A 27475-nucleotide genomic window follows, 5' to 3' on the forward strand; every position below is an offset into this window, starting at 1 on the left:
TCTCCACTCACTCACCATTTGCACTGATCACCAGTTAGCCCTTATACAAAAGTGTGAACTTTGTGGGTGGAAAGAATTGCGGTTACTTGCTTGACCCCCAGGGTTGAACATCTTGCTGACACTTGAAGGCAGGGCTCCCACAATGCAGCTAATACTCCATGTCCGGGGGAGGAGATGGGGGTGGAGGAGAATTCACTTTACTTCAGACTCAGCAGCTAGAAAAAAAAACAACTTAAGTTTTTGTGTTTTAATTATCAGTCACTAGAAGATCTAGAAGAACAAAAGAGGAAGAAAAAGAAGGAGAAGATGGTGTTTGGTTCCATTTCGCGGGTGTTTGCCAGGGGCAAGCAACGGAAATCCCTGGATCCCGGCCTGTTTGATGGTACTTCTACCGATTATTACGTAGAGGAAGATGCAGATTGGTGATAAACAGCCACTCATTCGCAGAGTGTGTGTGTTTGTGTGCGCGTGCGTATGTGTGTGTGCGCGTGTGTGTGTGCTCACATGCCTGTTGGATGGATTTGCGTGTGGGCACTCACGCTTGTTGGATATGAGTGTGTGTGAGCACGTGTGTGCTCATTAGGTGTGTGCATGTCTCTGTTTTTAAATTTTAAAATACGTGAATGCTGGGGCAGGTCCAGCACACTCTGTAATTAATGTGTGTATATATATATATACATATATATATATAAATTTGTGTGGATAACGTCACCTGTGAATCTGTGGAGCAACACGGCTGTGTTTTAACTTACTGATACTGGAAATCTGAAGGACAGCTGTATCTGTAAATAACTGCAATTGTGCACTTTGTGCTTCTTTGTAAGGTAATTTCTCCTGTTTGTTAGTCCCATGTCCCACTGTGTGTTGTATTCCATCAGTTTGACAATTTATTGGAACTTCCTCACTTCAACTGGGGCATGCTCAAGATTTCCATGTTCCTGAAACAACCACCCTGTTAGGCCAGGGCCTCAGTTTCCAAATCATAAACAACTATAAGACTGTTGATAATAGCTTTAATGCATCACTCCCATTGGCTGAGCATGCTCTGCTTGAAAAATTGAGATGGTTCAATTAAAGAGACCTTGTTCCACCTTGTCCATTGACAGCTGGTCGATTCTACACAGGTAACAATTGGAAATGAGTACACAACAGCAGAAATACAGGGACTGTGAACCACATGTGCTGTAAAGACCTAGACATGGGGTGGAAATCTTGAACCTTCACACATCAGAGATCTCACTCCAGTCTATCTGCAACCAAGTTAATATAGTTCACCTGAGCATTGGGACAAGGGAGCAAAAGAGGGCAGTTTAATCCTGCAGACTGCTCTGCCATTCAGTGTCATCATGGCTGATCTGTGATCTAATGTTGGCCCACATCCCTAACAAAAATGTAACAGAAACCAGACAGTGTTTGATTTCAAATTATCAATTGAACTCACATCAACTGCTGTTTATGGAATAGACATAAGCTCTTACAAGACATTACACATAGAAGTATTTCCTAGCCTTACTCCAGAAAGGCCAGGCTCAAATGTTTAGGCTATATCTGTCAGCTCTAGATTTCCCTAACTGGTAGAAATTGTTTTACTTGGTCTTACTCTAACAGTTCCCCTTAATCTGTTGTGCACTTTGTTAAAACGCCACCTTATCTTATAAATCCTAGGAAATTTAGTCCAGTTTGTACAGTCCTGATAATATAACTCCATCTGACCAGGTGTCATTCTGGTAAATCTACAGTGAAGGCCCAAGACAACATCACTTCCTCAGGTGTGGTGCCATGAACACAATAGCCCACATTGGCCCATTGAGGACTCTATACATGGCTTCCATCCTCTTTTGTTTTAGTCCTCTCAGCCAGCATTCCATTAACCTTTTTATTTAATGATCTAAATATTATAATCAAGCCACATTGAATTCTGCATGTATCTAACATCAACATCATTCCCTAATCCATCAATACAATGGTCCTTTCTTTGAAAGAAGAGGAATTTCACAGAAGAGTTGCAGAGATTAAGTTGGTCATTGGGTCATGGAGACTTCTGTAGTCTCAAGCAACTTTAGCCAGGATTGGTGGAAGTCGCTTGCTACAACAATAGAGGAAGGCTCTAAATACGGTGTTTCTCCAATCTCATTATGTCACGATGTAATTCTTGAGATATATTACCTTGATTAGTGCTGGCTATAGGATTGAGCAATGCACTATCCCCCAATCACAGCGATGCAGGGATTCTCCAGTAATCGATCATTACTTAGAGCAGCCAGCTGTGAATTGTCAGCTGTTCTAAAAGATTAGTTCATGAAATTATTGTGGGACCTGTGCTGGATATTGCATCTTGCAGGCCAATATTATGCAAAATAATCTATTCCAAATAGCTTTTATATGTGGACCAAGCAAAGGATAACGGTCTCTTTAAAAATTGTCAAACTGCAAATAATGTCAAACTAACACACTACCATCGTATGGGGAGCTGCTAAAGTGCAACTCCCTATTTTGCTTTGCAAAGGAAGCTGTGGGAATTGGAATGTTGGTGACATCACTTCCTGTTGAAAGAGCAGCTGCAGGGGTTAACTTGCATGGGATGTTGGACGTTTTTTTTGTAAGTCTTCTGTTTTATTTTCTAAGGAGACAGTTTTTATTCCTGTTAAGATGTTGTCAAACTTACAAGTTATTTCAATTCCACTCTGCCACTAAGTTTAAGTGTAGTTCAGACCTGTCCGATTTGTGAGGCTATGTTCACTACAGTGAAAGCCAGTGCCTCCTACAGCATTCAAAGCTAGTCATCTCATCCTCTGTCAACCAATTAAAAGAAAAAATTCTTAAAGTGATTGTACATTAACTTGTTAAGTGTCAGAAAGGCTGCACAATATTTTCTGAGCCTGTTGTTTGCATGGTGTAGGGCTGGAGTTTGAAATCCCTTGTGAGTTTGACATCTTTTTAAAAGCATTCCCACTCACTTGGGGGTTCTTTTTATTTGTAAATTAGGTAAAATAATGCTACCGATACTGAAAGAAAATGGATTTATTTAAGAAACTAAATAGAAAATTTATGCTGGGGAAATTTAGAGTCAAATTGTTTTATCCCCGCACTGAATGCTATGAGAAACTCAGCAGTGCGGCTTCAACTACAAGTGGATTAAAATAAAACCTATTTTAAAATAAATGGCACATCTTCTCGTGGTTTCCTATATCGAGGTATAGGTCACAATAATGGAGCAGCTCACAGGGTTAAACACCAAAGGACTTTGTGTCAGGCTTCGGGAATTATTTTCCTTTTGCTCTTGGTATCACTGCTCCCCCTTCTCGGGAGGTCAGTGATCCTCCCACTGAAGCTGGGTTGATTTAATGAGTGTTGGCCTGATAGAAGTCTTCAGGATAAGTGAAGGGTTGTGATGAAATCAATAGTGACAAGATTTGTTTTTGTACACTTGGCCCAAATTTAAGACAATTGTGTAGATAATCAAAGGTAGAACCTGGTGGCTAGAAAATGGAATTCTCTGCCCCTGCTTGTCCAAACAGAACCTACATTTTTTAATAAAAGGACACATATTGAAAAGAAGCAATAACACTGTTTGTGTCTCTACTGCCCTTTCTGGCAGTGGATTCCAGAAAAATACCATCTTCTAGGTGGAAGACAATCCTAATCTTCCCTCTAATCCTTCCACCAATCACGTTATATCGATGTCTGCTTTTTTGTGACCTTCCACCAAGGAACTAGAGTCATAGAGTTGTACAGCACTGAAATGGGCCCTTCCTTCACTCAATATAAGTCTCCACTGAGCCACCTTTGTTCCAAGGTAAATGGCCCCAGTCTATCCAATCTTTCTTCGTAATTAAAATTTTCCAGACCTGGCAACATCCTCATAAATTTCCTTCGTATCCTAGGGTGCAGTCCCAACTTTCCTGTACCATGCTAACTACAACTGTATGCTGCAACTCAAGCTGTGCTATAACTCTGTTGTGTACAATTCCAGCATTGGTTGGTGAGTTGGTTTATTATTGTCACATGTACCGACGTACAGTGAAAAATTGGGTGGCACTGCTAGTACAGCCACTGCCTCACAGCTCCAGGAACTTGGTTCAATCCTGACCTCCAGTGCTATCTGTGTGGAGTGTGTACGTTCTTTCCCTATGACTGTGTGGCCACTGTAAATTGCCCCCAGAGTGAAGGTGAGTGATAGAATCTGGGGGGGGGGAGGGGGGGGGTGGGGTGAGGGGAAGGAAGTTGATAGGAATGTGGGGAGAATAAAATGGGTGAGGATAGGATTAGTGTAAATGGGGGTTTGATGGTCAGTGTGAACTTGGTTGGTTGAAGGTCCTGTTTCTGTGATGTATGACTCTGAGACTCCATTTCCTCCCTGTTCTTATATTCTATCCTTCAACTAATAAAGGAAGTCATCCTCTGACTGTTGTGCCAAACGGAATCTGTAATTTTTAAATAAAATAATGTACCTTGAAGAGAAAAAGAGGATGTTGAGGTTAACATCAGAATAGGTTGCCCATGGGGAGCAAAGATCCCAGCACAGATTTTCAGAACACTGTAGAAAATTTACAACACAGAAAGAGGCCAATTGTGCCCACAGTGGTGAAAAGGAGCTACCACCTTATGGACCCATCTTGCAATATTTAAGGATCTGTGGACTCCAATGTCCTTCAATTCCTTCACACTTCTCAATATCCTCCCATGTATTGTGTTTTGTCTTTCCCTGTTGCACCTGTCCAAATGCATCACTTCACACTTCTGGATTGAATTTAATTTTCCAATCTTCTGCCCAACTAACCAACCATCTATATCTTCCTGCAGCCTAAAGCTTTCCTCCTCACTGTCAACTGTATTGCTAATTTTATATCATCTGCAAACACCTTTATCATGTCCCAGCATTTTAAGTCTAGGTCACTAATATATACCCCTGGAAGCAAGTGTTAAATCCTGTGGATCCCCACTGGAAGCAGCCGTCCAGTTGTAACATCTTGTCAGCCATTACCCTTTGCTTCCTGCACAGAACCCATTTTGGATCCAATTTGCCACTCTCCTCTGGATCCCATGGGCTTTTATTTTTTGGGTCTGGCTGCCATGTGGACTGTAGTAAAACATTCACAACCGAGATAGCAGGTATTTGGAGACTAGCAGCACTAGCACCCTTTTGGATCTAGTCTAATTGAATCTTCAGTTATGTCAGAATCAGGTTTATTATCACTGACCTATGTCGTGAAATTTGTTGTTTTGCGGCAACAGTACAGTGCAAGACATAAAAATTACTGTAAGTTACAAAAATAAATAGTACAAAAGTGGAATAATAAGGTAGTGTTCATGGGTTTGTGGATCTTTCAGAAGTCTGATGGCAAAGGGGAAGAAGCTGTTCCTGAAACGTTGAGTGTAGGTCTTCAGGCTCCTGTACCGCCTCCCCAATGGTAGTAACGTGAAGAGGGCATGTCCTGGGTGGTGAGGATCCTTAATGGTGGATGCTGCTTTCTTGAGGCACCGCCTCTTGAAGATGTCCTTGATGGCGGGGAGGGTTGTGCCCGTGATGGAGCTGGCTGAGTCTACAACCCTCTGCAGCCTCTTTTGATCCTGCACATTGGAGCCTCCATGCCAGGCAGTGATGCAACCAGTCAGAATGCTCTCCACCATACACCTGTAGAAATTTGTCAGAGTCTTTGGTGACATACCAAATCTCCTCAAACTCCTAATGAAATAGAGTCGCTGGCGTGCCTTCTTCATGATTGCGTCAATGTGTTGGGCCCAAGATAGATCCTCTGAGATGTTGACACCCAGGAACTTGAAGCTGCTCACCCTTTCCACCTTTCCAATTTCTGTGTAGTTGAACATGGACAGTAACTCTCCATGTAACAAATCTGATCATGGTATCATCTGAGGTTCACTCAAATGGGTTGCAGGATAGCGATGGGGAAGCCTGAAGCCTGGTTGATTTTGTTCTTTGATTCCTTCTCCCCTGAGCTTGTTACCAATTCAGACCAATTGGAGACTCTTAATTGATTAGCAGCAGTGTAAACGTTATTTGGTACAAGCAAATTACACATATGTACAACAAGAGTGTTGTGCTTACTGCCTGAACATGTCATCTCTCCAAATAATTGCTCCCAAATGTGAAAGGCAGATAAGAAGTTGTCTCTTATCCAATTACATTTACCACAGCAGGCATGAACTTTATCTCTTCCCTGACTAAGAACACTGTTGAAATAGATCCTTCCTGAATTACCAGAGATTGTTGCTCTTAGAATGAGGTGTGGCAAAAGCGAAACTGCTTAATTCTGTACAAGTGCTCATGGAAGGGGGATGAGGAGTCCGGATATCTCACCCCTGCAATGGACCTGCAGTACCCTCAGTAGACCAACCTTCATGTGTGTACAAAATTCCGAGTCGTAATGTTGCAGATTCACACTCAAACATAGCGCTGCTTCATTTGTTCCAGGAACTCAAGTGAATAAAAGTTACCTTTCACACTGATATACTGTTGCAAGTTTGCTGGGTCTCTGCTTCTTATAATTTCAGTGAAAAGAGTTTCTAAAACAAGCCAGCTTTTAATCAGGGAGTTAAAGGAGTGAATTGAGATGAGCGAGGAACCAGACCAGCCATTCAATGTGTATTGTGATTATAAGTTGGTGAGAAGATAGAGACAGAAGAATTAGCCATTCACTCCCAAAGCCTATTCTGCCACCCAATTAGATCACAGCTGATCTGCATTTAGCTTCATTTCTCCTTCTTTACTCCATACCCCTCAACCCTTCCTTCACAAGTCAATCCTTCTCAGTCTTGAAAACTTCAGCTATCCTAGCAACCCTAACCTTTTGGGAGTGAGAGTTCCAGATTTGTGCCTTTTGTACAGGAAGACATTCTTTCTGATTTTTGTCTCTCGGTGAGATCATGTCCTTTGTGCTTCTCTCCTGATCTCCTTTGTTCTTCATTCCACAGCTAATCTCAGCATGCTTTCAGCAGCAGTGCACTTGCAATAGTCACCATGGGTACTACCACACATTGGCCTGAGCTCCCTTGGAGTTCTGCTTTGACTGTGGCGATTCTGGTAGTTGTCACCTGTTTAAGTCATCATTAGCCTCCAAGTTTTGACTCGCTCTTCACCAAAAGTTCTCCTTTGATGAATGAGATTTTTGAGTGGGCCAAACTGTGAACATCCATCTAGCCGTCCAGCCTACAGAATAACTAACAGTGCTCTGCATACTTTTTCACAGCTCCTTCTATTTCAATGCTACACCAGTACTTTTACTTTCTACTGGTGTTGTTTTTAAAGCATAAGTATCTCAGTGTCTCATGGGATCCCAACATAGTTCAGTTGCTGTTACTGTCAACCAAACCAAATAGTCGTGCATTTACAGCTTGCTCCAGGAGTTGAGCATGAAATTTAGGTTGATGTTTTAATGCTGTTCTTTTAGGTAAGATGTTAAGTGAGTCCCACCTGTCCCTTCTGCTGATTTAAGTGGATCTTAAATTTTCCATGGTGTAATTCAAAGAACAGGATGACTTCTCAGTATCATGCTACAGCCAATACTGCCTAAACCCAATTAATAGGTCACTTGTATCATTGATATTTATGATTTCTGTATCTGCTGACATAACAATGAGTGTACTTTAAAGTAATTAATTGGGTCATAGTCAGACAGCACAGAGACAGGCCCTTTGGCCATCGGCAACCATCCATTTACACTAAGCCTACACTGATCCCATTTTATTCTTCCCACATTCCCATCAATTCCTCCCAGATTCTACCACTCACCAACATCCTCAGGGCAACTTATAGTGGCCAGTTAACCTGCCATCCTGCACATTTTGGAATGTGGGAGGAAGCACCTGGATGAAACCCGTGTGGTCGCAGGGAGAACGTGCAAACTCCGCAGAGATCAGGATTGAACCTGGGTCGCTGGAGGTGTGAGGCAGTGGCTCCACTAACTCTGCCACTCTGACTCTCAAATTAGTAATGAACTGCTCTAACGTGAAGCGGTTCTGTTTCAGTGCAAGTCTTTTGTTGCTCTGAAGCAGCTGATTGACGTTCTCTAGACAAGTCCTGAGGTCCAACACATATTAAAGCTTAGGTAAATATCCATTTGATAATCCAAAGTGGTGAAGCTTTAGTGCGGGGAAGCTCATGTGGGCAGTAGGTAAGGCTCACTGGGCTGACAGATTTTCAAGGAGCAACTTGTTTCAAGTACTTTCATCTGTTTATTTGCTTAATGCTGGAGGTCAAGGCCCAGCATTATAATCGTTGACTGTTGTGTCTCATTTGAACATTTGTACCAATTAGCTGCGCGTTCTGATAACATGCTGTCTTCATTCCAAGTCCCAAGAGCAACATTACAAGGTTCTGCTAAGCTTATTCATGGTAGTGATTTCCAACTTCATTAAAATTGCAATACAGGCCTTTGAGATATTGAGAAAGATGTAAAATCTTAGATCTTCCCCACCCTGCACCAAGTATAAACTCTCTGATTACAGATGGACTCTTCAATCCGTGAAAGTGCTTGACCCCTTTAAACTGATATCGATCCTTGTTTGTGGGCCCTGTGGGAGTTAGAAAATTCCTTTGAAAAAAATCTACTTATCAAGGAGAAACTGGTGTTTCTTTTGATAAGTGAAGCATTTGTCTTTCATATTACCAGCATCAGCAACAGGTAGTCCACACTTGGAATAGCACAGGGTTAGGCACACAATAAAACCCCACTAGTGTATCACTCCCAAACTGAGGTGACCAGGCCCTACTGCACCATGGAGCCAGTTTTCCAGCCCTCTGGGCTAATTCAGTGTTGATTGAAGGTGGTTCTGAGCTTTGGCACATCAAACTCAGAAAGAACTCCACTTCTGGCGCACAAATGGAACTCACACTGTGGAATTTAACTTTGGCCTGAGATTTCCTGGTTGGTAAACTAGAGATGGGTAACACTTGCTTCCAATGAACAGCTGCAGAGCAGAGAATTTTTAACCCCCTTCCACCCAGCACGAGAGACTATCATCCTGTCACTCAGTCTGAGCTGATTTGACTTCATTTGCCATGCTAATTTGCACAGCCTCAATCCCTTCCCTGTGTCCAATCTTCGTGAACTTTGCATCATTTTACACATCTTAGTCAGATCAGCACTGGCATTCTTATATGTGAAGGCATACAAGCCAGGTTAATCCTTTCTTTTATCACAGTTTTTTATCTTAAATGTCCATTCTAGTCACTGGAACAGCTAGATGGAATTTCAGTTTAACATCTTGTCCAGAGATAGCACCTTTTACAATGTTGCATTATCGTCTCGAATCCACTACATGAAAGGGCAGTGGAAGCAGATTCAGGAGGGAAATGGACTTAGACCTGAAGAGGGGAATTTTGCAGGGCTCCAGCACGAGAGCAGCAGAGTGGGAATAATTGAACAGCTCTTTGATTCCAAAGTTTGCTTGTGCTGGAGTGCAATTAAAACCCGCAGCACTGAGTCGTACTGGCCCTAGTTAAGGGTTAAGGATCTCCTGAGCATTGCTGGAGTTCACTTGCACGCAGACTTAGCCGTCACTGTCACTAACAGCTCGTTCTTATGAACCAATGTCCCTGGCTGAGGTGCTACACACCTGCCGAGCAGAGGTTTTGAGGGACCCAGTCCAGCATCATGAGGAAATGACTGTGGTGTGATTATTGAGAGGAATTAATTAGAAAGCTGCTTTTTGGTGGAATCTAGATGTGAACTGGTATCAACAGTTAATGAGCAAAGCATAATTAAGCCTTGATTCTCCTGCTCTCAATTTTTTGATTTTAGTTCGGTGTTTTTCAGTTTTTGTTCAGCAAAATCATGCATTTTATTAAAAAATATTGTCAAGAGATGCTTAAACCTTCAGTCTCTATAAAGCACAACTAAATCAAATCTGTAGTAACAACTACAGACCAGTTCAGGCTTTACCTCACTTCATTTCCCTTCCGTGATCACTCGTACCATTGTCTCTTGCTCCACTTTTACTCATGTGGCCTTCCACACACAGAGCTGATCGGTACATCACAAGCAAACTGGGTTGGGCCATGATCTGTGTGACTATCCTGGAAGTCATGCACATTTTTCGAAAGCAAAATGTTAATTCTGCTTGGTGAACGTCCGTTGGCAGTCAGGGGTTTTATCAGTAGGGGAAAAAGAACTGATTTTCCAGGCCATAAATTGATGACTTGGCTACTCTGTATTTCCCCCAGTATGTAACTGAGGATAAAACCTGGGGGATGTTAATGGATTGTGGAGAGAATAAAATGGGATGAGTGTAGGATCAGTGTAAATGGGTGCAGATTCGGTATGTTGAAGGGTCTGCTTCTGTGCTGCTTGGTTCTATGGCTCTATATTATCTGCTGCTGCTACAATAAACAGGACATTAGTAATGGTCGGCTGGAAACTAGCTGAAAATACGTTATTTACCTTCAGTGGGAGTTTCAGAATCATTAGTACAGGGAGCTGAATAGGTTCGTTCTGGTTCTAAGTTTCCCAATGTGCCTCATGATATAAACTCAGAGGAAGGCTGTCTTTCTCTTTTCTCCTTACCATCATCTTGACTTTTCAGGATAACATTCAATTGCTCTGCAGTTCATCAGTCTCAAGGTTGGCCTTCATAGGTGATATTTTCTTCTTGACGGTGGATGGCATCTCAGTCAAGCATGTTCCTTCCCCTGCCTGATCAGTCCTGAACACACTGTCCTGCCCTACAGTATCTCCCACTCCTACTCAGTGGGTCCATGCCGAATTTTGTGTCTCAAAGTATTCCCCTACGACACCAGAGCTTCAACTCCTTGCCCATCCCCACTCTGTCAACAGCCCAAGCTCCAGCACAAGCCTTCTGCTTTTCCGGTGCTAGCACTCCACTTTTACACTAACTGGCCGAGGAACTCCCGAATTCTTGAGCAAACCAATAAGTTGAGTCCTACTGTTAAATTCTGAGACTTCCACAGATCTAAGCCAATGAGCTGAAGCTGTAGAAGAGAAATGTTTAGGTTTAACAGCAGGGGCTGGTTACCACATGGGGAAACATTGCCCAGGGAAATGGTGGACGAAAATGATGTCAAATCAGTTATAGGAGAATCATTACATATCTTATTTGTGGGTTGACTGCTGTTTTTTGTGACCTGCCAGATGGCCTGCAGAAATTTTAACCTTGTCCTAGACTCTTCTTTGTCAAATATGTGTGGAAGTTACACACACTCATCCTGGTTGAACTAAAGCAAAGAGTCTTGGCTAATCAACAACAGATCCAGTGGCCCTGGTGGCAGAGCCTCTGAGCTAAAAGCCAGAATCCTGTAGTCAAACGACATTTAGTGGCCTTCACTCCGAGGGTGGTTGGGTAGTGGTTGGAGCAGTGGTGAGAAAGTTTTGGGGGAAATTCCTAGTCCAGATGTCTTCTGAAATAGAAGGCATGTATGGCTATGGGGTGAATGTGGAGGCAGGGATGGACACAACGATAAAAGGAAATCCAAAATTATCAGTCAGTTAGACTGCTCTTTTGACATTCCTCAGAATCTATACCACAAAATGGCCTAGTTAGGGGATATCAGAGACTTAAATTGGGTTTGATCAATAAACTGGGACAAATATATCAGACCAAACCCCCAGCGTTGACTGCCTTTGTTTTGTCCCAGTTTCACTGCTGCAAAGACCTAGTCATATATTTTCTAATTTACTGGTATGGAAGTAAAAGTTCTGAGCAATCCTAAGCTTCCAAAGTTTGCACACCAACCATATGAAGATCAGAAAGCCATCGTAACTTCAATACAACTCAAGAGCAGGATGAGCTTTCTCTAATCATCAGTGCGTCACTTTCAACAGGTACTTTCCCTGGCTTTACTTAAGGTACCAAAGCTGGGCAAAGCTGGGCTTTCTCAGGATTGACCTGATTTATAGCTAATTCAAGCCTGCAGATCTAAGCAAGGAAACAAATTTTCTTTCTAACCATGTTGTACTAGTCTCCTGATGAGGCCAGCCTCAAGCGAGGTACAAATGACAGGTTACGGAAACCTGGTCAGGACAGTGTAGCTGCACATTGCCCTGGGCTCTTGTATCATTAGAGCTTTAGACATCAGTAGAAGGTTACAACAGAACTCAGTAGTCAAATGTCTCTCACACTGCTCAATGCAGCAACTGTTGTGTTGTTAGGTTTTTCCACATTTATAAAAAAGAAGTCCATCTGAAAATTGTAGCTTAAAATCAATAAAAGAATTAATTTATGGAAAATTTTGACAATTCATTCTTGTCGGACTGAGGAGCTTTTTTTGCAAAAAACATCCCATGTTCCCCAGATGTGCGTCTACTTCCATCGTGTTGTGTTTCTGTTCACTACTTTTTAAAGTCTCTTCAGCACTAATAATTGCACTTTGTGTGTCTGTCAGGGACCTTTCACACCATCCCCTTATCACAGCTCATTGCTTCTAACCCATCCTAAACTCTATCTGTGTTGGGAAAATTGTCATGTTATCCAAGGGAACACACATCCTGCTCGGTGGCTGGTAAGTCTCTTTTACTCCGCGTGTCATGTTCCGAAGTGATTCTAACCTATTTACAAGTGCAATTACAGGGTTGTTAATCTTAGCTTTATTTCACAATTCATTGTTGCCATTTGAAATAAGACCAAGAAAAGTTTTGGAGTACTCAGATCAGTCAATTTCTCTTTCGAGAAAGTTAGTATCTCAGTTCAATGACTTTTCATCAGAGTTATTCATCAGATCTGAAGCTCCATCTCTATTTCTTTCCCCAGAGATGCTGCCTGACCTGCTGGATATTTCCAGCATCCTCTTCTTTTATTCCCAGCATCTACTGTACTTTGCTTTTGTTATTATTGTCAGCATCTGTTTTGGGAATCCTTGGTCAAAGTGATTACATGTTGCCTGCTTTTTCTAATCTCCAATTCCAGTGATTTTGTATTTTTCTCTTTGTTATGTAAATCATATACAGCCAACTGCAGACTGGAAAATTGTTGCTGGCCTTGGACATTTACCCATTCTGATAACGTTTGAGCTGTCTGCTGAGGTCCATAATGACTACTCAGATGAGGGGCTGATTCATCATCTAGGCAAACACCTCACCTTGCCTTTTGTTTTAATGTTTCCTCATTTAAAGCTCCTTACTTGGCTTAATGAGTTTATCCATTGAGCTGCTGAGACCTGCAGACTCAGACTCAGACTCAGATCCCAGATCTGTACTCTGTTAACTGATTAAAGCTGAGGTAGCAGTAGAAGCCAAATAGTTGCCACCAGCACCAACAGCCTGGCTTAGAGAGGGGAAATCAAACCAAAGTTTGCCACTGAAAATCTTCGATAGATTGACCAAGAATAAAGGTGTTTCCTCTTGCTGTCCAGCACTCCAAGCAGCTCTCAAATTACAGAGTATAACCCAGAATTAACAGGATAGGAATAGGTCATTCAGCCCAATAGATGTGTGTAAGGGTTTGAACTTCCTCCAAACACGCCTTGTCTCACCTTGTCGACATCTTATTCTATCACTTTCTCTCGTATCCAGCTTCCCCTCAACTGAAGATATGCATTTCACATTAACCGCATCTTGTGGCATCAAGTTCAACATCTCACCACTGCCTCAGCGAAAATGCTTTTCCTGAATTCTTTGTGACTGAGATATTTCATAGCCCCTAATTTTGAATGCTATTCTCAACAAGCACATCATTGAATCATTTTAAAGACTTACATTAGTTAAACTTCCAGCCTTCTGCTTCCTAGAGCGAAAAAAAGTTTTATTCCTTTTTAATCTTTCCTCATGATTGTACACCTCACTGCACGCATAATCCTCATTACGTTTTATTTCCAGTGGGTCAGTCTCATCCAGCGATCTCTCTCTTGATGAAACAGTCAATCTATTTGTGAATTAATTTATAATTCACAAAAGATTCAAAAATAAAAGTTAGTGTTTGACTGTTGCTTCATCTCTCCCACTGACTCAATAGAACTCCTTTTGGATAAACTTTTTTAACACCAATTGCAATGCTCTGGTACATTGGAAAGAAGTCGGCCCATGTGTCAATGGCTCCCATTTGTTGATGGTATGACTGTCTCTGTGCTCCCAGTGAGGCTGTTGAAGTGCTGAGCTTCCCCAGCCTGTCCTTTGTATCAGATCTCGTGTAGATCAGTGAATTCATCCGATCAACCAAGATCTTGAGACGGAGAAGCAATGAAGCTAAGGCCCATTCTCTCACCATTCCACAGATGAAGAAAAGCAGTAAATAGTTATTGGTAGGTAGCAACTATATCCCAAACCGTGCCAAGTTTCCCTTTTCATAAGGTGTCCACATTTTATTGGAGCATCAAGTTGGAGTGGTAGGTCAAAGTTTCTCGACACGAGTTTCTCATACAACTATGGCTTTGGGAAGATATTGGACAGAAGCAGGGAGCAGAGGTAGGAAATGAGAGGAAGATAATTCAGGTTCTGCCACAAAATTGCTTCCAATCAGTAGGCAGTAGCATTAATGGAACAATCATCTCTTCAGCCATTGGTGCAGATAACTTCATTCATTGCATATCCCATTGATGGATCATGCTCCTGGGATCAGGATTTCAAACAAGCAATCGGCACGTTGTTCTGAGAATCACCACTGTTCTAATCTAAATGACTCTACCAGTTTGTTTTCAGTGATCCTGCAGTACCAGACATGCTCAAACAACAAGGATGTGTTCCTGTCTTCCAAGCATTGGGCTAATGTATCCAGCTGCAGGGCAACAATCTGATTAATTAGACCCAGTCCTTTAATATGAGCTTTGAAAGAAACTGAGCTGGTTCTTAAAGGCCTCTCCTCAAGGATACATATCCCACTGCCACTTACTGTCCTGAGTCATGCATGAGGAATCACAGAAAATTGACCACACAGAAGGGGGTTATTTGGCTGTACTGGTCAAGAAGGTACTATTCAGTATAATTCCACCTTCCAGCACTGGATCCATAACCCTGCAGGTCCCATGTCTTCACGTACATGTCCAGGCACTTTCTACATGTGGTCAGGGTTTCAGATTCTACCGCCTTCACAAATACAAGTTGCTGCAACAAAATGACTTGGGAACAAAAAGGGACAGTTAATGCAGGGAATGGAAAAGCCACAACAGGGCTTCATGGCTGGTGCGATGATTGTCTGGTCAGACCGGCTTAGTAATGGCATCATTATCTGGCACGTTGTTTCTCCTTCAACATCCAATGGGAGAAGCCTTGATGCACATTGTCACAACTCAACTATGTCCTGGCTAAGATCAACAATTTGTATTTATATTATGCCTTTGACAAAGAAACAAGCACCAAGGTGCATTGTCAGAGAAAAGCCTGACACTTTTGCTAAGGAGCTAAGACGTGTTCCAGACTCCCAGAGTCCTCCTGGTGAAAAAAACATTTTTCTCATCTTCCCTACGATCTTTCTCCCAAGTACTTTAAATCTACATCCCCAAGTTTGATACCTCAGTAAGTGAAACAGGTCCTTCGTTTTTAGTCTATCTAGCCCCTTCATAATTTTATACACCTCAATTAAGTCCCTTTGTCCTGAGGAAAACAACTAATCTATCCTCCCGGCTACAATTTTCCAATCTGACAACATTCTTACTTATCTCCTCTGCACCCTCTCCAGTGCAATCAAATCTTTCCTGTAATGTGGAGGCCAGAACTATACATAATGCTTAACGTGTGACCTGATAAATTTGTATACAATTCTGGAATAACCTCCCTACTCTTGCATTCTATGCTTCAGCTAATAAAGGAAAGTATCCCGTAATGCTTTTTAACCACCTCATTGACCTACCCCACTACCCTAAAGGATCCCAAGATGACAATACAAGATCCTTCTCTTCATCCATGCTTCTTCATACAAGGACATTGATGAGAGTTTCAGCAGATGTTGGGGTGAATTAGATATGGAATATTGGAGAAATAACATGAGATTGAGAGCTCCAGTCAGGGTCAAATAAGTTGCAGTCAGGGACTGTCTGAGACAGAGGCCTTCAGTGGAAGGGACAGGGATCATGGTTGGTGAAGAAGGTAATATCTGGATTTTCCAGTCAGAACATCACTGAACTGTGGGAAGTCTGTCCACTAAGAATCAGCACGTTCTGTGGCATGAGTTTCTTTTTCCCGTCATTAATTGTTGTCAGGCACCTTCAGTCGAGGGTCTGTGCCATTCCACAGCTGAGAGATCATCAAACTGGCTGGGCAGTCAGACTGAAAAATACAGACAGCAAACCAGGAATTAAAGTATCTCCAACTTTATAAGCGTTTTACAGAGACCAACGTTAGATTGGAATATATGCATTGATTAAGGTGGAATGTGAAAGGTAAATAAACTTTTAAAACTAATAAAAAAATAATTTTAGATATATAACATTTTGAAATAACTATTCTTATAAGAATCAACTCCACATGTAAAATGCAGTTTTTCAGGTTCAGAGAACGATCCTTGGCAGTAATTATGGCGTAAGTTGTTAAAAGCTCAGTTACAGCTCTTTTAATAAGGTGTAACATTGTTCCAGGGTTTTACAGTGAGAATAAGAATGAACAGTTGAAGTTCATGTCAAGTTTGGTGATTTTGTGTTGATTGCGTCAGTGAAGGCAGTAACAGTGCACACTGCAGAGGAATAGCAACCACTGGACTTTCATGTTTAATTGCACATGGGATGTCAGTTTCAGAAAGTAATGAGGGGGAATGCTGTCAGTTTTGCCTTCATTACAAGCATAACGAGCATTTGAGCAATGCACACGAAATGCTGGAGGAACTCAGCAGGTCAGGCAGCACCTATGGAGGGAAATGAACAGCCAATGTTTTGGGCTGAGACCCTTCATTGGGACTTCCTTCCGTAGATGCTGCCTGACCTGACCGAGTTCCTTCAGCATTTCGTGTGTGTTGCTCCAGATTTCCAGCATCTGCAGGCTCTCTTGTGTCTCTGTTTGAGCTTTTGATCTTCCCAATGTTTAAGTTGAGGATATTGCAACTTGTCCAGGACTGCATATCACAGGAACAGACAATGGAGGCGTCAAGGGAGTGGTGACATGGAGCCAGTGGTTGTCAATGTTTGCAACCTGAAGTCATGTCTTTGGATGATGAAGCTGTGAGGCAGTGTGTGGAGAATTAATAGGAGGGACCAAGGATAAATCCTTGAGGGTGATGAGGTAGCAGCGCAGATCCAATGCAGAGTTAGCAAACTCAGGACAGACAAGCACTAAAACCTGAAGTCTTCCTGTGGTCACTGGACAAAGAATAATCTACCTATCCGCACATGCAGATCAACCATTTCTGAGCAATATCCTTGGGCAAATACCTTATGTTGCTGGAACCTGCATATTTAGGAGAATAGTTAGGGTGATATTTCATTCTATTAGTAATGTTCACCTATATCAGCAATCACATCTTCACGGACTTCCCATTCAGATTTAACATACAGAGTAAAGCTCTTTCTCTGCTCCAGCAATATACCTTAACCCCAATCCCTGTAGAATCAATTCCCTCCAACCCCCCACCCCCAAACCATCCCTCCAACTGCACCAGTTTGTCGTCTCCACTTCTCTCAAAGGTTGGCCTCGTGTCTGAGTGAGACTTCAGATTAGGTGTCGTTTTCTGCTGTTGTTCCACAGCCTGTGAACTAAGTTGATGTTGGGACAAACTTGATCATTACAGATCAATATCACCAGAGGCTTATATCCCACCAGCTTTCAAACTCAGAGGAGAGTAAAGGCCCAATCACATTGTGCAAAACCCCACTAATTGGGATTTGGCTGTTGGCTGCTTCAGATGACACGTGATCAAAAGGATTCTCAATTCTTACTTGATCAGCTTGCTGCAGTTGGGCATGTTACTCTCCAGTGACTCTTTGGCTTTGTACTTGAGAAAGGTTCTAAATGGGAAAATGGTTCATTTTAGGCAGGGAAGCTTTCTCGGACCATTGCACATTGCCTCACTGAGAGTTCCATTCAGGAGCTGACCGGAATGGCCTAACATTTTGTTCCTTCACTCTCCATTTAAAGAAGCAGTTGACCTCCCTTTGAAGGACCAGGACTGATATTGGGAACTCCAACCCTGCACATTGTAGCATGGCCCAGGCAGAAACATCTTGCCAAAGTTTAGTTAAATACCAAAGGAAGATTGAAGAGTTTGTTACTTTGAATAAGATAATGAAAGAGTCAAGGAGAGATGCAGCAAGGAAACAGGCCCTTTGGCCCATCAGGTCTGCACCAACCATCAAGCACCCACTTACACTAATCCTACAATGATCCCATTTTTGTATAGTTTCTGTTTGTATCAGCTTAGTTCAGTTGTTGGAACTTGCCTGTTGTTCAGGTCTTTGGTTCAATCCTCATCCCAGGGTCTTCATCTCCAGTGCAGCACTGAGAAAGCACTGCATTTTGGAGATCTTTCATCTGGACTATTTGTAGGATTGCACCTATAAATAAGGTGCAATCTGCCTGTCAGCATTCCATGATGTTATTTGAAGAAGAGTGGCTTCCATTAACAAGCCCCGTCTAAATGGATGAATTGATCATCTGGTGCTTTCTTGGTTATGGGACCTTGCTGTGCACATTTTGAGGTAGGAACATTGAATGCACTGAGAATAAATGTTAGTTACTTCTGCATTGGAATATCCTAGGCATATGAAAGGTTTTGTAGAAATCTAAATTACCATTTTCCATTCATTATCTCAGCTTCCCATTCTCCAGTGGTCAGTAAGCTTTAAGAATTAAGCACTTGTCGGTGGGTGGCTTCTTAAGTATATTTTGCCATACTCCTTTGGAAATTTGAGGAGCAATTCATTGAACACAAGACTTCACTGGGATTTTAGTGCCGAGGAACAGCTATCAGATTGCAGCTCTTTAATAAACAATGGGCCGACAGCATTTGGTCAGCATATGTCTGGAAATGACAAATGCCCCAAGGCCCAGGCCATAAACCCAGACTTTATACAAGCCTTCAGTCCTCAACTTTATGGCTAAACAGATGTGAGAGATCCTGTAGGAAAGTATTAGTCTCAGAAGCCCCTGCACTCTGGATGCAGAAGACAGACAAAAGCAAGAAACTGCGGTATCTGTTGATAACAGAGCTACAGCTGTTCACTGTGCCAACAACGCCAGTCATGGTGGTCGATAACTGAGCAAATAGTTCCCATTTTCCAGAGCTCTATCCTTTGTTTCAATCTGTCTCTTGCTGTATTAACAATGGATAAAAGGGCCAACAAGCATTAATTTTTTGCCTTGCATAGATTCTAGATTAACAGAATTTGGTTTAAATTGGTTGAGATTGCAACTTAAATATACAGAAATGGGACGCAGGGGAGAAACAAATGAATAATAATCCTTATATCTGTCTATCTTAAAAAGCTTGAATAACCAGTGCACATCCTCTGTACAAGCCTTATCTCCTTCTGTCACAGTTTTTTCATAATTTTTCTTAATTTACATTGAGTTTTTCTCTGTAAACTGTCACAATATTATTCCAGGCACTATCCGTTAGGTGTCCTTGTGTAAGTCTCTGCAAACTACAAACTATCAACCACTTTTAATGATAAAAAGGCAGCTTGAGAAGGCAGATCATGAACAATAATCAGTGATATGTTAAAAATTGCATGTGAAACAAACACTTCCTGCAAATATCGTATGTGCTCACACACGTCTACATCCACTTATGGTGAGCTGGACAAAACTCTGAGACTACCTGTCAGCTCTTCAGATCGCTGACTGCCTCACACACAAATTTTGTTCTGACATTTTACAAAATGTAAGCCAACCTGACCTTTAATTAGTCCAAGGATATGTTTGTGAATAAGTAATCCATAAATGACCAAAATTACACAAGTCAATTTCAGGTTTATTTTTCTCTGCAACTGGGTCATCCTCAGGAGCAGTTTTGTTGAATCCACCTGGCTTATCTTCAGCTTGCAGTTGGCTCTCTCTCAAAATGTGAAATCAGCTGAAGTTTCACCCATTATTCACGGAATAAGTACTGTGCTTTAAGCAGGGTAACAGTCATGTTCTGAAATAATAATCGGCCATGCCGTACACAAGAACAAGAGCACAAGAAAATAGGAGCAGGAGTAGGCCTCCTGGTCCCTCAATTCAATATGATCATGGCTGAATTACATTAGCCTCAACTCCTCTTCCTAGTCAATTCTCCTGAGCTCTCACAGCCCCGATCTTTCAAAAATTTACCTACCTCCACCTTAAATACTTATAGTGATCAAACCTCCACAACCCTCACGAGTGGAGGGTTCCAAAGATTCACCACCCTCTGCAAAAAACTTCCACACACCTCAGTTTTAAATGACCGGTCCCTTGTAACTATGCCCCCTTGTTCAGGATTCTCCCACCAGTGGAAACATCTCAACATCTACCCTGTCATTCCCCCTCAGGATCTGATCCGTCTCAGTAAGGTCACTCTTCAAACTCCAAAGAACACAGACCCAAGTCGGCCATGTTTTGGGAATTCCTTTTTGCTACATTGGATTTGGGTTCAACAACACCTAGTCTCGCCATATCCATGCCACTCCTTCAGACCTCCCACCCTCCAATAAAGCCTCATTCTGCCATCTTTGGCCACCTGTGCACCCCAGTTTTCCTCATCCCAGGCCAACCAAGCACTAAACTCTGGAATTCCTTTCCTAATTCTCACCATCTCTCTACATCTCTGCTCAAACCCCACTCCTCTGACTAAGGCTTTGCTCACCTCTCTTTATATCTCCATGTTACTCAGTGCCTAATTTTGCCAGATAGTCTTGTGAACATTCCTGGGACATTGTGCTGTGTTAAATTTGCTGAAACAAATATAAACTGTTGTTTGGGCAAAACTTTAAATTGTCACACTTTGTAACAGGTATAAAGATACAAATCAAAGAAACACAGCCATTTCATGCTGATTCTAATCACCCTGGGATGGAAACAGTTGACCTTATTATGAGAGACCTATACTTCTTGGCTGGTTCCCAACACGCCAGTTTCCAGCAGTCACTGTAACCTGAAGAATGCAGTCACATTTAACAGCTACCTGGCTGAGCATTTGAATGACTTGAATGAACGATCTCTAGGGAATCTCTCTTGAAGAGCTGAGATTGGCAGTTCCACCGGCCAAGAACTCAAAGTAGGAAGAACTTTAGTAGCTTTACTTTTGGTCACTATGGACTCGATTGGCGAATGAGCTTCTGTGAAGACACAAGAGATTCTGCAGGAATCTGGAGCAACTCATACAAAATACTGGAGGAACTTCAGTCCTGATGAAGGGTTTTGACCCAAAAAGTCAACTGTTTATTTCCTTCCATAGATGCTGCCTGACCTGCTGAGTTCCTCCAGCATTTTGTGTGTGAGCTCCTGTGAAGTAAGTTTCCAATTCAATGAGCTACAGAGGATGATGAGAGGGAGACATTGGAGGGCAGAATTGCAAAGTATTAGAGCTACCTGGACAAGATTGGGCTTGTCCAGATAGCTGTGAACTGTGATTGGGTTTTTCAGGTTACATTGCAAAGTGGGGTAGCACAGTGGTACAGCGAGTAGAGCCGCTGTCTCACGGTGCCGGATACCCGGGTTTAATCCTGAACTCCAGTGCTGTCTTTGTGGAGTTTTCATGTGCTCTCTGGACCCTCATGGGTACTCTGGTATCCTCCCACATCCCAACAAAGTGCAGCTTGGTAGGTTAAGTTAGCCACTCGAAATTGCTCCTGATGTCCAGGTTAGTGGTAGAATCTAAGGGGAGTTGATGACAATGTGGGGACAATAAAAAAAATTAATGGATGATTGATAGACAGTGCAGACTCATTGGGCCGAAGGGCCTGTTACCATGCTGTGTGACTCTATGGCAATGCCACAAGCCAAGAACTTGGAAGTAGGAGGAACCTAAGTGGCTCCACTTTTGATCAGTGTGAACACAATCGGCAAATGACCTCCTGTGAAATAAGTTTCCTTCATTCTATGATCCACAGAGAATGATAAGAAGGAGACATGGGAGCGCAGAATTGCAAAGTTTTAGCAAATTGCACCTTTTGGTAGACTCCTCATACACAAGGCCCAAGCAGAGGTGAGGCTGTGAAAGAATCCATCTCCTTGCATTTGAGTTTTTTGTTCACAGGGATACAACCATTCTGTGCACCTTATTTATAAGATTATGTTCTGCATAAAGAGATTATCCAGGGAAATATTATTTGTCTGGAGGGAATAAGAAAAGGTTTTCCCTTTTTATTAAGTTGTCTTCTGACATCTTCAGAACATCCCAAAGTGCAGACCAACCAGTGAGTGACTTTCCAAGTACAATGGCCATTGTTTAAGTAAATTTACATGAAGACAATGGATGAAAATCAGAGTCCCCAAAAACAGCAGGCAAATGAAGAACTAGTTAACTTATTTTTCTATGATGTTGGTTGTTCGAAGAGCTCCCCTGGCATACTGGCATGACTCCCTACTATTCTAAATTGTGCCTTGGGATCTTCCACAGCCATCGAAGGCAACAGACAGGGCTTCATCCAGTCACTGGCAGTTCCTCAGAGCTGCACTGGGTTACGTGCTCTTCTCCTGGAATTGGGCTTAAGCCTGCAACTCTAACCCTTCACTGGTTAGAGTTTCCACCTTCACTGCTCCAGGAGATTACTCAGCACCCTTTCTGATTCCGAAGTGATGCAGAATGGGTCAGACTTCAGCCTATAATCCATGCTAAATTGGTAGATGTAAATTGGGTGGCACATTTGAATGGCACCTAGGGATGGGTAGGGAATAATTATCCATACTTCCACTCCTGGTCGCTATCCAGGGGATTTCACCACTTGTCATGTGCCTGTTTGTGTGGACAGTGCTGGATCGGGGTTGAGGCCTGCTGACACCCGGGGATTAACTCACGTGTGACCAGCACTCTTGTTGGCAGGGAATGTGGTCCTGTGAAACTGCACCCCAGCTACAGACCTGCACCTTCAGCAGAAGAGCAAGCTCAGAATCCATGCTGAGCACAGGCTCACGGATAACTGTGGGAAAGTGATCCTTGTTCCTTCTGTCTGGAGGGTCTCTGGTGCTGCTGCTTTGTAAAGCAAATAACAGATAGAGCTACCAGCACAACAGGCTGTATTAAAGGCAACTGACAACTAACAGCGGTGGGTGGTACAACAATTTATCACGTCATATGATGTGGGTCACTCACATTCACGTGTGCTGCTGTGTCTCCCCTTTAAAAAGCAACGATTTCATGCAAAACATTAATTATTTACAAATGTTAAATTATACCATCAGTTAACTGGACATGTGGAATTATACAACTTACCCATTATTTATAGAGACATTTAGAGTAAATAGTTACAAATTTAACCAAACATAAAATTACTCAGTTACTTCGTCTTCTTGACTATAAACTCTACACTGTGTTTAACTTACTACCTTTATATTATTGATTCCAGCTACTGATAATTCCCATGATAGTTCAAATAGACTATACATAACAAATCTTACGTCACATTCTGCAATTGTTATCTAACACAATGTCCCGTACCTATAAATACATTCTATTACACATTTTCTAAACATCAGTTGTTAACTGTAAATCTAACATTGGCTAATAACAATTATTAACGTCTACAGCAGTCACAACTGTTCATTTTCAACATGACTAAATACCATGAAGACAACGGTATCATGTTCTACTTTGATACCTTCATAAAGCTCTCTATCGACATGCCTCAGCGTCACTGTTTTGCAGCTTTGCTTCTATTGAGACTTCTTGCAGACATTGGACTAATTCCACTTTGCTGTCACTCTTGAAGTTAGTAAGTCTTCTCCTCCAATTGTCACTTCCTGGTTTTTTTCAAATGCTTTCAATTCAGCTATAACTTCCTCCAGCCTCTGTTGTGCTCTCTGGTTACACAGTAATGAGCTGACATCAGTAAACCCATGTCTGCTGTGACACCTCTCATGGAATCAGAAGAGCTTTTGAACCACCTCCACTAAATAACATCTCTCTTAAAGTATCCAACTTATCTGTACTAGATTCAGGTCATTCTGTAACTCCATAAACAACAGAAGGCTTGTAGATGTTCTCTTTTCCAATTCTTGTGCAGTTTCATCTTGCAGCAGTATCATCTGTGCCAGATGTATTTGCAATTACTTTGCCAAAGCTTTTTGCCTTCCAGTATATTTGTGGATTTTTGAACCAGCACTCTCATAATGTCCTAATGGTTCACGGACTCCGCCTCTGAGCATCTTCCTGACAAGGACTGCAAGTATTTCCCTTGCTCCAAAAATGCTAAACAAGTGCCCACAGGTCTTCTGCTTTCCATGTCTGCTGCTTTGGAGCTGCAGCCTGTGACCCCGGTGAGGTGTCGATCTCGGCGCCTCTCGGGTCCTTTGGATGGGGCCAATGCACATTAAGACTCTTGGATAGGGAATTCCAAAGATTCACCACCTTTTATGTGAAGAAATTTTTCCACGTCTCAGTCCCAAATGACTTGCCCTTTATTTTGAGACATTGGTTATTGTTTCTAGACTCTGCAGACAGGGGAAAGTCTCCACATACAGTGAACAGTCCATCCCAGGAACCAATGCAGTGAGCCTTTGCTTCTTTCTCTCCATGGGGGAGCAACACCTCGTATTCCACCTTGGGAGTCTCCAACCTGACGGCACCAACATCAATTTCTCTAACTTCCGGTAACCCCTCCCCTCTGTTTTCCTTCCTCCCCCCCCCCCCCCACTTTGTTTTCCCTTCATTCCTGTGGCCCCCTCACCCTTTCTCTTTCCCCTCTCCCGCCCTCACGACCTGCCCATCACCCCCCCCCCATTCCCCACCTACTTCCCTTTATTCCGTGGTCTACTGTCCTCACGTATCAGATTCCTCCTTCGTCAGCCCTTTGCCTCTTCCACCTATCACCTCCCAGCTCCTCACATCATTCCCTACCTTCCCCCTCTCACTTGGACTCACCTATCACCTGCCTCTACCCTTTTATTCTGGCTTCTCCCTTCTCCCTTTCCAGTCCTGATGAAGGGTCTCAACCCAAAACATCGACTGTTCGTTTCCCTCCGTAGTTGCTGTCTGACCTGCTGAGTTCCTCCAGCATTTTGTGTGTGATACCCCTTTTTTAGTAAATCTGTCCACAATGCTCCAGGTATAGTCTCATTGAGGCCCCAGAGAATTACAGTTACTGACCATAATTGACTCTGTGGGATATGACGGGATTGATCCATACACACACAGATACAAGGTAGGCAGAGATCACCCTCTTTAACTCTCTCTAATTTCTTCAAGGAATTGCACCTCGGTGTCATATCTCCCATCCTGTGACACGTAAAGCACCAGGCCACTGAGCTTGTACTCTGAGGTAGAGTGTCATGCTCACCATCCATGACACAGCCTCCTACCTTTTACACCCTGTGATTAGCAGCCTTCCCACTATCAGCACTTATGTGACTCACTGCTCACAGCGTGCACTTGTCCTGGCTGTGAAGAAGGAGACCACCATGTCACGACACACTCAGTCATTGTTCCCTGCTAGCATCGAGAACTGTGTACTGAGCAGATCTGCCTCCCATTTTTTAGCACCATCCCCTTACTGATGGCTACTCTGCACTCTCCCTCAAACGTCAAGTCCAGTGCATCAAATACATATGTCTGAATTCTCTCATTGCTAATCGACACACTAGGAAGTCCAGCAGCAACCAGTCTAAGAAGATTTGTGATTCCCCGTTTTATTGTGTATTTGCCAACTATATTCTTTGGTCCCTGGATTAATTGGACATACTCATTAACTCTTTGATTGCACTGGGTTAAGATGTCCCTTCAAAGTCTTTACAATTAGCTCATAAGAGACCTTGTCCATGCTGCACTGGGTCACTAGATTTACCAATATCTTGTTTATATCCAGGCCTACTAACAGAAACAACATGTGACTCAGTCACGAAGGAAATCACTTGACCATCACCATCCCCTTAGTTGCTCCTTGCCAGCACCTTAGAGCAAAACCTCTTGCTTTTACACACCACCTCTGTGCTGGTGGCCATTGTGCATCAGCTTGCATTTGCCATCTTCCTCTGTTCTGTGGAAGCCCCCAGGACCACAACAACATCAATCACCTTCAGGAACTTTTCCATTCACTGTACGCTGGGCAAAGGCCTTTCTGAAGTCTCCCAACATTTCCACCGTCCCCACTGCCTCCCATCCTCATGGGGCTCTCTATTAATTTCACACTTGCTTCCAGCAACACTTCTTCCAGCATTCCATCCTCGTCGCCAGTGTAGTGGCTCTTTGACGCTGTTTCTTAATGATAACATAGAATATAGAACACTACAGCACAGTACAGGCCTTTCGGCCCACAATGTTGTGCCGACATTTTATCCTGCTCTAAGATCTATCTAACCCTTCCCTCCCACATAGCCCCCCATTTTTCTATCATTCATGTGTCTATCTGAGAGTCTCTTGAATGTCCTTGATGTATCTGCCCCCCACAACCTCTGCAGGCAGTGTGTTCCACACACCCACCACTCTCTGTGTAAAAAAACTTACCCCTGACATCACCCTTATACCTTCCTCCAATCACCTTAAAATTATGTCCCCTTGTGTTAGCCATTGTCGCCCTGGGAAAAAGTCTCTGACTGTCCACTCGATCTATGCCTCTTATCATCTTGTACCCCTCTATCAAGTCACCTCTTATCCTCGTTCTCTCCAAAAAGAAAAGCCCTAGCTCGCTTAACCTATCCTCATAAGACATGCTCTCCAATCCAGGTAACGTCCTGGTAAATCTCCTCTGCACCATCTCTAAAGCTTCCACATCCTTTCTATAATGAGGCGACCAGAACTGAACACAATACTCCAAGTTAGATCTCCCAACAAAACACTCTTTATCAAAGGCAGGCAACTCTCAATTAACAGTAGTGACTGATTCAACAATATATCGAAAGTTATACCACATGATATACACAGTTCTTAAAGGGACACACACTCATATATACTACATTGTAGATGTCATGAGAAGATCGCTAATTATTGAGTCAGAACCCAACCTCTAGTTTCAAGCATTTGTCCAACTCCTCACTTAAAACTTGTTTCCATGGTAACAGCAATGTTCTTATATTTCCCTGAACCTTTGCAGCCTTTAAATCAGGTGCTATTTAACTTCAGAATCCATCCCAACAGATGGGTTGACCAGGCTGTGTTTTGATTTGGGAGTCTGCTGTTGTGCAGAGTGAGCAAAATATCAGCACCCCCACCCTGCTGTTGCCTGGTGAATCAGAGCAAGTGCCCAGCGGTGTGCCAGAAGGCCTTTCTGCCACTCTGTGAGAAGAAACCAATGGCTGAATGCTCCCACATTACTGTTACCAAGGAAACAGCTTCAACTGGCACCTGACAGACCAAAACTTTCAACTCCTGAATGAGGCGGAATTTTTCTTTGTATCATTATCTTTATAGCCTCCCAAATGCACTGAAAGTGACGGCTTAATGTTCCCTAGTTGTGTGCTTGTCACAGTTTCTGGCTGTAATTAGCCAAAGAGCCCTTTAAGATTGCTTCACACTGGCACTTGCTGTCAGTCTG

The 27475-nt window shown here is 42.7% G+C and overlaps 1 protein-coding gene across 9 annotated transcripts in view; it reads left to right on the forward strand.

Annotated features, from left to right (window-relative positions):
• Positions 1-27475, forward strand: part of LOC127583294 (kazrin-like) — a 469156-nt gene that overhangs the window by 384210 nt on the left and 57471 nt on the right. For 8 of the 9 annotated variants that reach the window (XM_052039121.1, XM_052039120.1, XM_052039122.1 and 5 more), the window contains one exon: positions 259-382. In XM_052039121.1, the coding sequence (XP_051895081.1) occupies positions 259-382 (124 nt within the window). Of the gene's footprint in view, positions 1-258; positions 3157-27475 lie in introns of those variants that run through there. The other variant, XM_052039128.1, reaches the window with a different exon arrangement.

The sequence above is a fragment of the Pristis pectinata genome, chromosome 26, assembly GCF_009764475.1.
Source record: "Pristis pectinata isolate sPriPec2 chromosome 26, sPriPec2.1.pri, whole genome shotgun sequence".
NCBI lineage: Eukaryota > Metazoa > Chordata > Chondrichthyes > Rhinopristiformes > Pristidae > Pristis > Pristis pectinata.